The 14,547-nt window shown below is 48.9% G+C and overlaps 1 protein-coding gene across 1 annotated transcript; it reads left to right on the plus strand.

Moving 5' to 3' along the window:
* The first annotated feature begins 5,752 nt into the window (after nucleotides 1-5,752).
* LOC116946015 (uncharacterized) lies at nucleotides 5,753-9,363 on the plus strand. The gene has a single exon (XM_032960792.2). It carries the CDS (start codon nucleotides 6,731-6,733, stop codon nucleotides 7,871-7,873), a length of 1,143 nt encoding a protein of 380 aa, XP_032816683.2. The 5' UTR covers nucleotides 5,753-6,730; the 3' UTR covers nucleotides 7,874-9,363.
* Nucleotides 9,364-14,547: the final 5,184 nt, after the last annotated feature.

A 14,547-nucleotide genomic window follows, 5' to 3' on the forward strand; every position in this document is an offset into this window, starting at 1 on the left:
TGGTTCTGCTGCACCCATTTCTGGGAGCTTCTTCGGGAGCTGCCAGGAGTCTTATCTCCTGGAATGTCTCCCAGCGCGTAGGGGAAAATCGTCGGACGTCGGAAAGAAAACCCCGCGCAGGAATTGCACCTCGCGTTGCCACTCGTTAATTTCCTGCCTGGTTAAATCAGCAGCCGAGACTTTTGGTGGTGGAGGCATATATATCGGTATATTTTTGGTATTAATTTCGTAACAAAGCAGCCACGTGCCTTTTTTTAGTGCCCCTTGTGCGCGCAGCGTGAAGGGAGTGAAAGCTGTTCGTCATAACGAGGTTTCAACTTGGGGGTAAATTCTGCACAATTCCAAGACTGCGGTCGTGTCCCGCTGGGCTGCCAACACCGCACCGGTCGTGCGAGTCGAGGAGGAATGCGGTGGACCAGGTTATTCGGTATTTTTTTTTGAACTGACATTTTTTTTATGGTTCTTCACCTCCCTCCACCCCTTCCGCGAACGTCTTCCCAGCGACGACAGAAAGTCACGGACAAAGTGCGTGCTTGTGCGAGCGGGGGCAGCTCGCCTGCCACCACCCCCGCGCAGCACGCGAGCCCCAGGTATGCCGCGCGTCGCCGTGGGAGGAGGTGCACGCACGCACCAAAGACAAAGATCCCCCGTGTAGCCCTAGCAGACTGTTGGGGCAAGTGCGGTTAGCCAGTCGCACCTATGAATGCCGGCAGGGCTCACGAGGGGGGTGGGTGGCTTACACCACGCCCGGTCGCCTTTGTCTCCACAGTGGCGATGTTTACACACTGCACCAGGTACTCATTTGAGGCTGAGTCGACCCAGGGGAGGCCCAAGACCAGTTCAGATCATCGTCACTGGTGTTGGCTGTGAGCGGGAATTGCCGGTTCGTAGCGCAGCGCGCTCACCGCTGCACTACGTCCACACGCACGCACACACACACGCACACACACGCACATAAACGCACACACGCGCGTGTGCGTGCGAGGCTTAAGAATGCGCGTAAATATTCGTTGTGCGTCTGTGCGTGAATTATGCTTTATGCTAGAAGTTGCGTGTTCGTGCGAAGTCTTAAGCGTGAAAAAAGATTCTGCGTTTGTGTATTTGGTGACCGGGTATGCCTTGTGCGAACTGCGACAACCATTGGTCCTCTGTATGTGTAGTGCGTGTGATATGTGTGGGTGCATGTAAATACAATACTGCACGTCGTAATTGTCACCATCAGCTATGATCTATCCACTGCTGGATGAATGGTTCCTCACGGTCTTGCGATTTAATAAATCATCTCGCTCCTGCGTGCGAGCGGATCTTATGTCCTCGTCTCCGTGGTGGTGGTTTTTTCTCAGACGCGTGACCACCATCCCATCACTCGTCTCATCCGTGTGGCCTTCATCTCTTTTGCCGATGTGTCCTACCCAAGCTCACCTTCTCTGGACATTCGATATGATGTCCATAATGTGTGTATGTATGTTTGTTGACCTTATTTCGCACCGTACGTAGCCAACCGTGCTAGTCGGAGGTGCGGGGGAAGGACAGCAAACTAAAAAACAAAAAGTAGTTAATGGTCGGATCTTCATCCCGCAGTACCCGTCTCGACACGTGACAAATAAAATTGTGTACACGTCGCAGCTTGCTGTTTTTGCCAGACGTCCCGTAGAGTAGTCAGTTTCAATAATCGAGCCTTGCCGATAGTATGCTGCACGCCACTGTGTTGGCTATGTCAGAGTCCTCATATGAAAATTGCAGGACTTGACTATATGTTGCACGTGGTGATCAAACAACATTCTGGTCGAGTATGGTGGCAAGGCTCTTTAGATGATTAGAAAACTGAATCTTGGAGTCTCCGACCACCACACCTGTGCCTCCCACAAATGTTTTCACCTGACCCCGAGTGCTGCCAACCAGCAGAACATCCGATATTTGTGGATTAATTTTATCCTCTGGCCATAGCAATGATGCTCATCCTTTGTTGCGTAGTTCCCAGCATACATCTCTCCATCCTGCCTTTTAGCTTTCGATCCATATACTTTTGTAGACGTCCTTGTTTCTAATCAATGTCATAGCAGGTGACATACGCTGATTAAACACATTATCTCTTCGGGTACAATAATAACAAACAATCCCAGCTGTGTCAGTGCCATCGTTCAGAGCCGCGTAAAACCGGACCAGACGCCGTCCGACTGTCGAGGCCCCGTCTCCCTGCCGAGGGACGTTGCCTTTAACAGTTCGGTTTAACAACAGGTGCATTGGACATCGCTACGTCGCTATTCACCGTCAAGTTCATATTTTCCAAAAGCCCTCCGACCCGCCCTTGCCCTCCCTCGTGTATTTCATCACCCTCCTCCTGATTGCCAAACTAATGCTCGAGATAGACGCCCGCCCTGTTGTGTTTCCCGGTTGTGTCCGACCCAACAGTTATTTTACTTTGTCCAGCGGATGCGTTCATAAGTGATCTTCGTTTGTTCGCAAATGATCTTCGAGCCCACTCTCCAGCCTTTGTATATTACGTTATTTCAAGCATCCCCTGCAGTGCATTACCACTGGTTGGTATAATGTCAATGTCGTCAGCAAATCTAGGATGGTGATACTATTCATTAATAGTTTTATGCATGATTTTGTTAAATATCTTTTGAGGTCTGTTTGTTTTTTCTACTTATGTTTACGTGAATCGTTCTGTACAGCACCTCGGGATATGCTCTTGTACGTTTAAGCACGTAATGAATTGGACTTATTAAGATACACTCACCAAAACATACAGTCTATGTTTTGGTGGGTGAAATAAGCTCACTGCAGTCAAATCATTGCATGATTTTTTCAGGTTGTTTACAACTATTTGAAGGCAAAAATACGAAAGAATGATGGCCAGTTGTCAAGCTTGTAAGAAAACTCGTTTTCAGTGACGAGGTATTTCCTTGTTCACATATATAAACATATATATAAACATGTGCTGCCTTGTTTGACATATCACTGTGGTAAGTTCTGCGATGTTAGTGACATTTTCTTTAGTTGGGGGGAAATTAATATGATTCTACGTCAAGAGAACATTTCTCATCGGTGCAACATCTGATCTGCAGTGGCATACGGATAAGACGCATGGACATTAATGAACAAAGGGGAACAAAAATCAAAAAGTTGCGCAAAGAAGCATGGATAGATGCACGCTTGGAATCGGTTGCATTGATAGGCAAAAAGAGCAACGGATAGACTGGAGAACCTACACTGACAAAATATGTACGATATTATTTCTAGCGCCGCAGGATACATTGCTATAAATAAATGAATAATGAGGGTCTGTCGTCAGGGCTGACGATAGCGTAGCAGGCAAGGGAGGGAACTTGCCCAAGAGGACATCAAGCAGGGATATTAATGGGGTGCAGTGCACGATGTGAATTGTTACATCGAAATGGCGATGGCTTGGGGGCCTTCATCCAGCAGTGGACTGATCATGACCAATGATGATGATGATGACCCGAGTGAATGACAGCAGTCGTCTTGATAGACGGCGAGCAGGCAAGGAAGGCCAGTGCTGGCGCCAGGCTGAAGCAAACCAAGCAAAAGCAGCTCAAGAGGCCCTGGATTCATTAAATGAATAGCGGTGAACACATTATCATTTCAAATTGGATTCCAGATAAACATAAAAGTTCATGGCCGTAATGAAAATATGATTAATCGCATTCACCTCTCTCGTCTGCATCTCTCGTCTCACCTCACTCCAACTATACTTCTGTGCCTTTTATCTAATGGAATTGAATCTCAATTCTCTTGTCTGCCTCTTCCCACTGTCATTCCACTGAAAGTGTTCTACTCCGATTCACGTCACTAAGCCAGTGGTGTAAATTCCTTATTCCCATGCCGGGGGTGAGTCTATCAAAAAAACAATCACTATTGACTTCCCCACCGAGTGGTGCTTATTTTATCGACCCCTGCTCGTTCTCACTCAGATTTTATGAATGTAAAGCGGGGGCCCCCAATGGAGCAGCCTTAATCTAGAATCTGGGGTGGGGGGGGGAGATGCTGACGACGGCTTCTCGGGTGTTTAGCCTTGCAACTCTAAACTCGGGGTATTCATCTGGCGGTGGCGACCGCTCAGCTGTACGTGTCTCAGATCGCGTGGAAGAAGTGGGAGCCTCACCCTAACCCCATCATTATGGCAGCGAGGAGCGTCAACAGCTAGGGGTGGAATGTTGCGCGTGGCTACACGTTCGGCTTTATATACATCAATTGAGAGGGGGCGGACGGGCGGCTATTTACACGTTTGTCTTTTTGTGAACAATATTGTTGTGCGGACCTCATGTTTCATGTCCACAGTGGTGGGCTGCAGGCATATGGCTGCGCGTTTATGTGTACATGTCAACATTGGCGCAGCTTCATGTGAGGTGGGTCGTACGTTCAGCAAGTTTCAGCGAAATAAAAAGTGGCAACTTTAAAATTATGTTGCTGAAACACTTGAGCCGTTTTAGATGGCTTGACCTTGAGGATTTGTTTTTACATGTATCTATTGACGCGCTATATATTAAGCAAGCTTCACCTGTGATATTATTTAAATACATTTAATGCCCTGCCAAATCAATGCCAGTTGAAGGGCTCCCCTTTGCCTGTCAACCATGGGAGTTTGGAGTTGTATGACCATACTTCACCGCGCTGGTCAGTGCGGGTTAGTGACAAAGAGCCAGGGTGCCCGGGACCAGTTTAGATATTGGCGGTTCAGTTCGCTGGGTTCATAGCGCAGTATGCTAACCGCTGCACCACTGATCCACACCTGTATGTGATATATTCATATACAGTATATAGTAATGTTGCCCATGTTATATATTTAATACAATATCAGATTGTCATCCCCAAGATCGTTATGGGAATGTAATAGTAGACATTGCACACCTATTACATTGGGACATATTTGATTTGTAGTGACCTCAGCTCTTTGTTTAGTTTCCTATATTACTATATATTTTTTTTATTGACCAATTAATTACTTAATTACTTTTTATATACCAACCAAACAGACATGGTTAGAAATGCTGTTTATACCTTTCTGTTATAAATAACACACTTTAATATGCATTGGAAATAATGAACATGGTGATTTGTTTACATTGGGTTGAACATGTGTGTGGGGAGCGGTGGTGCAGCGGTTAGCGCTACGCTGCGCTACGAACTTGGCTACCCAAGTTCGATTCCCACTCACGGCCAACACCAGTGACGATTATTTGAACCGGTCCTGGGCCTCCCCTAGGTCGACTCAGCCTCAAATGAGTACCTGGTGCGGTGTGTAAACATCGCCACTGGGGAGACAAAGGTGGCCGGGCGTGGTACTGGTCACCCACCCCCTCGCGTGCCGTGCCAGCCTTCATAGGTGCTCGCTAACAGCACTTGCCCCAACAGTCTATACGGGGGACCTTTGTCTCTGGATAAAATGCAACAAGTCTGATGTGCCAGTGAGTGAATGCGCGCCGGGTAATGTGCAGCAGGTGTGCGGCGTGCGTTCGTGGATGCACGGGCGCATAAGCAAGTGCGTGGTGGCTACAGTTCAGGGAGAGCGTGTACGCGAGAGTGTGTGTGTACGCGCGAGTGTGTGTGTGTACGCGAGAGTGTGTGTGTGTACGCGAGAGTGTGTGTGTACGCGCGAGAGTGTGTGTGTGTACGCGCGAGTGTGTGTGTGTACGCGAGAGTGTGTGTGTGTACGCGAGAGTGTGTGTGTACGCGCGAGAGTGTGTGTGTGTACGCGAGAGTGTGTGTGTACGCGCGAGAGTGTGTGTGTGTACGCGCGAGAGTGTGTGGGTGTACGCGCGAGAGTGTGTGTACGCGCGAGTGTGTGTGTGTGTGTACGCGAGAGTGTGTGTATACGCTAGTGTGTGTGTACGCTAGTGTGTGTGTGTACGCGCGAGTGTGTGCATACGCTAGTGTGTGTGTGTACGCTAGTGTGTGTACGCGAGAGTGTGTGTGTGTACGCGAGAGTGTGTGTGTGTACACGAGAGTGTGTGTGTGTACGCGAGAGAGTGTGTGTGTATACGCGCGAGTGTGTGTGCCCTGGATAGAGTGCTGCGAGTACGGTCTGCCCGTGTGTGACGGCAAACAGGCGAATGCTGCGTGTTTGACCAGGCGCAGGGAGGGGACTGCCACTCAGCCGTGTCAAGTGGACGCACGAGACACTTCAGCGTCCCGTGTCGCCAGGGCGACCTGGAGGGGGTAGCGCGTTGCGCACGTTAGAAGTGGCGCATTCTCATCCCCAGTTTTAATAAAAGGAGATAGATTTATTGCGACGAGGCACTGCCCGACGCGGGACAAAAACTCCTCCGGGCGATGTTGTCCCGTTCCTCAAAAGTAAACAAATACGCGTTATCTGGAGGGGGAAGTCTTCCTGCATTTCACACTCCATGCACCCCCCCCCACCCCCTTTCAAATGGCAGCACCCATTGACGTCACCGAACCCCACAGGTACTTAAGGACAGGTAAAAGAGAAACATTCCTCAAAGCGACTCGGCCCTCCGTTGGACCAAAAACATTTAAACTGATTGAACGGAAAGCGATCTCCGCTTTCGACTTGAGTTGAATCGCTGCTCTGCTTCGTAACTCGACAAGGGCCTCTCTTTGGCTTTCGGTGACGAGCAAGTCCAGAGCGCGCAGGTTGACGAGGTGCGCTCAGGGATTGCTTTTTATCATTTTTGTCTCCGTTTTATGAAATAACGTGGAGATATCGTTCCGCCTAAAAGAGGCTGCTCCCCCTCTTAACACGATGGAGGTGAAACCCGACATCTGCTTGGGCGGCGTCCTGCGTCTCCACAAAAGTCTCGAGAGTGTGGCCAAGGAGCGCCGGTGCTCGGAGCTGCTCAGCGACTCCGACTCCGGGGTCGCCCCGTCACCCTTCACTCCCGAAGACGACCACCTCGGCTCCTCAGACGGAGAGCTGAGCGCAGGTGGCAGCTACAGCTCGGTGTCTGCCATGGGTTTCGAGACGGACGTGCAGCAACAGCAGCAGCAGCAGCAGCAACAGCAGCAGCATCAGCAGCATCACCATCAGCAGCAGCAAGCCAAGTCCGGCAAAGCGTACATGCGCCGTCCGAAGCCACCGTTCTCGTACATCGCGTTGATCGCCATGGCGATCCGCGACTCTCAGACCGGCCGGCTAACCCTGGCAGAGATCAACGACTACCTGATGAGCAAGTTCCCCTTCTTCCGCGGCAGCTACACGGGCTGGCGCAACTCGGTGCGCCACAACCTGTCCCTCAACGAGTGCTTCGTGAAGGTGCTGCGCGACCCGTCGCGGCCCTGGGGCAAGGACAACTTCTGGATGATCAACCCGGACAGCGAGTACACCTTCGCCGACGGCGTCTTCAGGCGGCGCAGGAAGCGCATCTCCCGCTCGCGGGGCGGCTCCGGCAGCGAGGGCCGGGCGACGCCGTCCCCGCCGCCGCCGCCGCCGCCGCCGCCGCCCGGCGACACGGCGCAGACGCCCTGCCGCCGGTACGGGGGACGCGAGGCCGGCCCCAAGTTCTCAAGCCCCTTTGCCATCGAGAGCCTGCTCAGCAGGCCGCACGTGCCCGCCGCGCCACCCGCCTCCAAGGTGATCCGCAGGCCGCCGTCGCCCCTCGGCTTCGGCGAGGTGACCTACCTGGGACTGCCGGATCCCCGCGGCGGCCTGTGGACCTGCGACGCGGTGGCCTACCGCCCGCTGATGCACCCGCTGGCGCTGCACGCGCAGTCCGCGATGGGCGGCCCGCCGCCGCTGTTCGCCACGGCACTGGGGCCGCTGATCCCCTTGAGCGTGGCGGAGGCGGCCTGGCTTCGCGAGGCCCACGGGGAGAAGGGCCGGCCCGTCAAGGTCTTCCCGCAGTTGGCGCAGCGCCTGCCCTTCGGCGTGGAGAAGTTGCTCGCCTGACTCGAGAGAGAAACCGCACACGGTATCGCGCAGGACCATTTGCACTGTCGAAGACTGTCGGAGGGACGGGCGCTAGCGGAATGTTGACAAAGCCTTAACTGGTTACTACTATAAAGCTGAACTTTGCGGGAGGTGCGTAACACAAGCATTTGACGACAGTGGAGCCACGCTGAGCTTTGTTTAGTTTTATTTTCGTTGTTCTGTCTTTATATACGTGTGTGCATGCTAAACATGAAGAACTTCCCCACACAATGTATTGTCACGACCGCCTAAAATTACTAATTGCTCAAAAATTACTAAAGTAGCATTGCCCTCATTTATAGATAATGCGGTAGGTGACGCGCTGCTTTCTGCAGTGTAGAGAAGCAACAGTGACCCTATGAGAGCCTGGACTTTTATAGACGCTTTGTAGAAAGAAGATTTTCGTTCGATGTCAAAACGTAATCGATGTGACAAGCAGCCTATGGAAGTGCCCTCCTGTCAGTGAACTAACAATGCCACGTTTGCCGTGGCTTTACCAGCTTCGCACGGTGGAGAACATCGTCGTATATTTATTGCAAATATTCCTCCCACGAAGGCGTGCGAGTGCACGCCCGAGACGGCGCTGTCAAGGTGCCGCCTTTTGTTGAAGTGGGAAAGGTTGGGAATGTGAAGGAATATTTGGGGAGATGTCTTGTATGAATGAAAGGCAGCTGCCTCAAGCTGCTCACTCGATGAGTCTTTAACAAATCAAAGCAAGTGAAATGAAATATTCTTGGTTCATTCGGTAAAGTCACGTAGAAGGGAAACAATAAAATAATAAAAATATAAACATATATATATTTTTATAATTGTATTGTTTCCCTTCTACGTGAATTTACCGAAAGAACCATGAATATGAATCCCTGCAGTCACGAAAGCTTTAAATCAAAAGTGAAATGAAGTTTATATATACATATAAGGAGTGAATGTAGGTTGCTTTGAATGCGCCTTTCCTAAAGCTTTTTTTGACGTAACACTGGCAGACAGAGATGGTCACAAATGTTACACAACGAACCTGCTCAGGTGATGCTTGTTTAGTTTTTACATAATATATGCTCAGGCAAAATCCCAAAGGTTTACATATTTGGGACCTTGTAGAAGTAATTTTTGAAATCAAAACGTCAAATGACGACCTGTGATTTTGCGTTCTGGCGTTTTCACGTTGACTGCCTTGCCACGCCTCTTTGTGAATACCGCAATGTACATTCTTGACACCTCATGATGTGTGATGTTTGTTGAACTTAACTTTTATTTTTTTTGACGTAAGTGCCTCGGTGCTGGTTATTTTGAATATGTATAGTGCAGGATTTCCAAACTGGTGGTTTGTGCATATTTGTGGCATGATGTGTTTGACATTCTTATTTCGAATTTCATTTTAATTATTCATTATTGTAACTATTTGACTGTTATACAGCTGGTTGTATGACTTTTTGCGTGTTTTAAAATAAAAATATTTATTTACCCCTCAAGTAATGTCGTGAAGGTTTATAATTCTAACCCAAATATTTTTAGAATTGGTGTGAGGTGTGGTCAGAACACTTTGAGAATGTGGCATTGCAAGCATTCAGATGCATTCCTGCACTTGAATTTACAATGTATCAACCTTTAACATCAGTAGCCTTCCTCTGTTATGTGATAAAAAAAAAAAAACTTTATTAGTTTCAATCGATTGTCAATCTCCTGCTATAAAAGACTCCCTTCGTCAAGCCACTGCTGGATGACGGATTTACACCCACAAACCATGCCGCTCACGAGGGATGTCTGACCATACTTCACCATGCTGCTCAGTCCAGGTAGGTGACGGGAGCGGAAGGCGGGGGCGGCAGGAATGGTTCACTCGCCACTGATGTTAGCCGTGACAATCGATCTTTGTTCGGCAGGATTCTAGCAGAGTGCCCTCCACTCCCACCTCCTGCGCCACCGCTACACCACCACAGATCTATTCATTTATTTCATCGCATTACAATTTACACGGAATCGCTACATATGGTGCGAAAGAAGTTCAACATACATACATACATTCCAAAATCTTTTAGACCATTGTATTAATGTGTTCACCAAACTGGATGAATCCCGTTTAAATTATATATTTGTTGGTCTCTGCTTTACAACTATCGAAAAAATGCTAAACTAAATATAATTCATATCGACATTAACTCAGTACAATGGAACACGTGTATTTGCCATACTATTTGCAGTGTCCTTTGGAACGATAATGCCCTTTCTTAACCGAAATAGCCTCAATGAGCAGAAATACTTTGTCCGATTTGGGTCCTGCATTGGGATGTTTGGCCAAATGTCATCAATTCGTTTTTTGGCAAATGGGAGAAAATCGGAATGCCTTGAGAAACCCCACAACCAGAAGGCAATAACACTCAAAGCTCTGCACAGATAGAATCAACCCTTACAGGTGCTGCATCACAGGTGTAGTCCTGTCTCATTGACAATAATACAGTGATACACTATACACAACCTCACTAAAATAATACAGAGATATTTGAGTAAACATTTTAAATTGACAAACTCTGCATGTCTCCCACGGATCTCAGTGTATTCATAAATTAGTTAGAGCTCTCCTGATACACTTTGTCCAAATGTGGAGCTTTTGCACTGGACTTGCAATCCAGAGGTCACTGGTTCGATTCGATTTCCCTGCGTGAAAGTTGAAACAAAGGTGATAAATGTATTAAATCCCCGCATCTCTGCCCACCCTTCCCCCGGACCTCCGATTAGCACGGTTGGCTACACACGGTGCAAAAGAAGCTCAACATACACCCAGCAGTACATATGTAGGTGCACCACAGTCGATTGTCAAGTTGCGTGTGCTGGGATAAAGCGTCTCCACTGTCACCTCTGCTAATATCTCACACCAGTGTGGAAGAGAAGGCCAAATACTCACTAGAGGTGCGTGTGCTGGGATAAAGCGTCTCTACTGTCACCTCTGCTAAGATATCACGCCAGTGTGGAAGAGAAGGCCAAATACTCACTCGAGGTGTGGCCGGTGAGCACGCAATTGCAAGGCTGCACCTGCGCGTCTTTGCCGTGAGTGGATTCTCCATCGCACATGCGTGGGGTGGTGGTGGTGATGGCGGAAAGAGTCACAGTTGTGCTGGTGGGCCACAAGCTGCCCACCTCCCCCCCCCCCTTGCTGAGCAAGCATTCATCGAAAGAACGAGGCCGACAACAACCAGTGCTGCAAACACTGCACGCTCACATCTGATACCCACAATTTATGTAATACACGGCCGAGGCTTATATGTTTGCCATCCTATACTCAAAGTCAATTAACAAAAACCACGCAGGTCCTTCAAATCGCTGGCAAAGGGACCACCACCAACGTGACCCCTCCGCCCCCCCCCCCGTCAGCCGCTATCGCCCCCCACTTCTGGCACAGTAAGTAAACTTGCACATCAACAATGTCTTTTTGTCTTTGACCACATTCATATCCTCACATGCCAAATCTCAGGTTTCAGAATGTGGTGTTGAGGGGAGTATTTATTTATTTATGTTTGGTATAGCCCTGTGAGCCATTCGGCTCTTGAATCGGGTGCAACCACAACAAACTAAAAAAACCACAAACAGGAAAACATCTTAAAGTGACTATGTGACTGTGCAAACAGAAAATCCATGAAAAAAACATCAAAATATTCCTGAAAAAGGCACCGTACACCAACGCTGTGTGCAAAAAATCCCAGTGGGATGCAAGTCAAACAACAACAACCACAAGAAAACTTAGATTAACGCCATCAGTCTAACTCCGTACTACAACAAAACAAACATGTCCAAACCAAAAAACTTTTCGAAATCACCAAAAAATAAAGCCATCATTGCAACGTAACAGTGATCATAGGGACTGTGACCGAATTTTTACAATAAACTACATAAATAACATGTAACACCAAAATCCTAGAGCCATAGCTGGTTGCATGAATTACTCCACAACAACAGAAGCATCAGTCGGAGTATCAATGTTTTCAATGCACCTTTAAGATCAGCATGCTAAATCAAAATACAGATAATACTTTGCAGCGTCATCCGGAGCAAAACATTTTATTTTATTTTACGTCAATGAATAGCAGTAGCAGCTCGGGGTGTACAACTCCTCTCGAGCAGTTTTGAGAGAATATCTCATTGGTAGCGATTCAAGTTGCAGTTTATTGGCAATAGCATTCCAGACCCTGAATATGAATATAACTTGCCCCTCTGAAAACAAACAGCAGTCACCATACTGTACAACACAATGCACGACGAGTATAGCGTGAACCAATCATCCTGTGTGTGCGCAAAACTGTCAAGCGATCTTGGGAAGCTAACCAGAGGTTGAGTCGGGTGAGTTCTTGGATGCGAGACTGCTGGAGAATACCCGGGTGTAGTAGCAGCAGCAGCAGTAGGCTTGGGCTGCGAGGTGGCCATGCGATGGCAGTACAGCAATAGATTCGTGAATCTATCTGTGTGGACTTTGGTGCGTGTGGGTTTTCTCCAGGCACTCAATGGAATTAGCCAAACATCAAAAAGGAATCTTCATTCTCAAACTCGTGGAGATTCTCAATTATCAAAGGCCATTTGTATTACTGTGGTCTTTATATATTTGTTGGCACACTGCGCCATCAACCCGGTGTACCTACGTTCAGTTCGCTGGGATGGCTAACATCAGTGTCGCCAGTGACGAGATGTTAACTACCTCGCCTGGTATGCAAGGAGGTCGTGGGTCCGATCCTGAACCTGACGCCTGCTGAGTTTGCGTTTCTCTCTCTCCCGGTGGTCGCGAGGATTTTTCTCTGGGTCCTCCGGCGTTTCTCTACACATTTACAATGTGCTTCGAGAATTTTGGCTGCTATGAATTTTCCAATGATAAGCCAGTGGGCCTTACCTGGTAAAACAAAAATGTTTAAGTTTGGTGGTGAAGCGACATCTGAGCCAGTCCTGGGAGGTTCCCCCTTTACCAACCCACACTGACCAGTGTGGTGAAGTATGGTGAAACAACCCCCACAACCAACACAGCACGGGGAAGGTCTTCATTCAGCAGTGGCTTGACAAAGGCAAGGACTGTAAAATTATCATGATCACTACAGCATAATTGCTGCATACAGCTATGACGTACACTGACTATTCAAATCTTGTTTCAAATGTTGCGGACGTGATATGTGCGTGGTGAGTCAAAAGCCTTTGGCCATTCTGAATGCTTTTTCTGCATTGAAATATGCTTGTGACACAACACGTGTATGCAAGCAAACTCCGTGTAAATAACCTGGTCAAGCAGGCTAGCTGTGCCCCCACGTGCTTGCAACAATGACACCCCCCCACCCCCCCAAGACAAATACCCCCCGTATAACCTTTAACAGGATTGGAGCGTGTGCTGTTCACGAGGAGCAACTATGAAGGCCGTTGAGTAGTCAACCCCACGCCCGGCCGCCTTTGTCTCCCCAGTGGCGATGCTTGCACACCGCACCAGGTACTCATTTGAGACCGAGTCGACCCAGGAGAGGCCCAGGACCGCTTCAGATAATCGTCACCGGTGTTGGCCGTGAGCCGGGAATCGAACTCGGGATTCCGGGACCGTTTGCCCAGAATGCGCTAACCGCTGCACCACCGCTCCCGACACGCACGCACGCGCTGGGCGCCTCGAGACAATTCGCATTGCAGCGTGGGGCTACAAACGAACACGTCCCACGCCGTCGATTGCGGCGTCACGACAAACACGTTCCTAGAGATGTATTTATAAAAAAAGATAAAAGCATTACACACACCAGGACTTTTTTTGTACAAGGCTAACAAGGTAATAGAGGTTAGCGACAGTACAATAAGTCAGGGTGCCTTTAGGGGACCCAATAATTCGGCAGACCCACCCATGTCATGGCATTATGGCTGAAAATTCCAATTGTGAGCAGAAGCAGCAGACGCAGCCCTTTTAGAGGCATTGACGACCCCGGTCGCGGCCCTCACTCAGTCGGGAAGCGAGTCCACACTCCACCACCACCCCCCGTCTTTAAGCTGCGGCGCACAGAACTCGTGGCCAAGAGCCGCGGTGTTTCTGTGTCGCCCTTCCCACGTCGCGGGTTGTGCTCTGTGCCGGGCTCGCGTTGAAATAAAAACATTAAAAACGACCCCAGTAGTTACTCCACTCCCCTCGCCAAGATATAGTTTCCCATCCGACAACATCCAACAACATCCAACAACAACAACATCCACCGCCACCCCCCGCCGTCCTTGTTACCAAGGAGAGGTGGCGAAGGATCGCAAGGCCTTCATCCAGCAGTGGATTGATAATGGTTGGTTGGTGAGCGTTGTCAACTCGTGAAAGTGAGCGGAGTCTCCCCCAAACGAACCTCATGAAATCTCGAGCGAGCTCGGGTTTAAGTGTCATCAGGAATATCACGAGATAATGGACCACTATTGAACGGGGTGAACTGAATGTCTGATATCCCGCCCCCCCGCACTCGTCCCCCATTGCAATCCGAAAAACTTCGAGACGAAACGTCCTTCCGATGTAAACACAATGGTTGCGTGAAGAAAATGCGAATGATTACGAAACGCACTCAGAGCTTGTTTAGATAATGTCTGTTGCTGATGTTGTTGAACTTATTTCGCACCGTACGAAGCCAACCGTGCTCATCGCAGATTCGACGGGGAGATAATCAACTAAACACAAAAGC

This window comes from Petromyzon marinus, chromosome 25 (assembly GCF_048934315.1).
Source record: "Petromyzon marinus isolate PM22_M1 ecotype Great Lakes invasive population chromosome 25, UKy_Petmar_22M1.pri1.0, whole genome shotgun sequence".
Taxonomy (NCBI): Eukaryota; Metazoa; Chordata; class Hyperoartia; order Petromyzontiformes; family Petromyzontidae; genus Petromyzon; species Petromyzon marinus.

What these genes read in the sequence shown, in the direction of transcription:
- LOC116946015 (XM_032960792.2), top strand. Translation starts at nt 6,731, where the DNA reads ATGGAGGTGAAACCCGACATCTGCTTGGGCGGCGTCCTGCGTCTCCAC.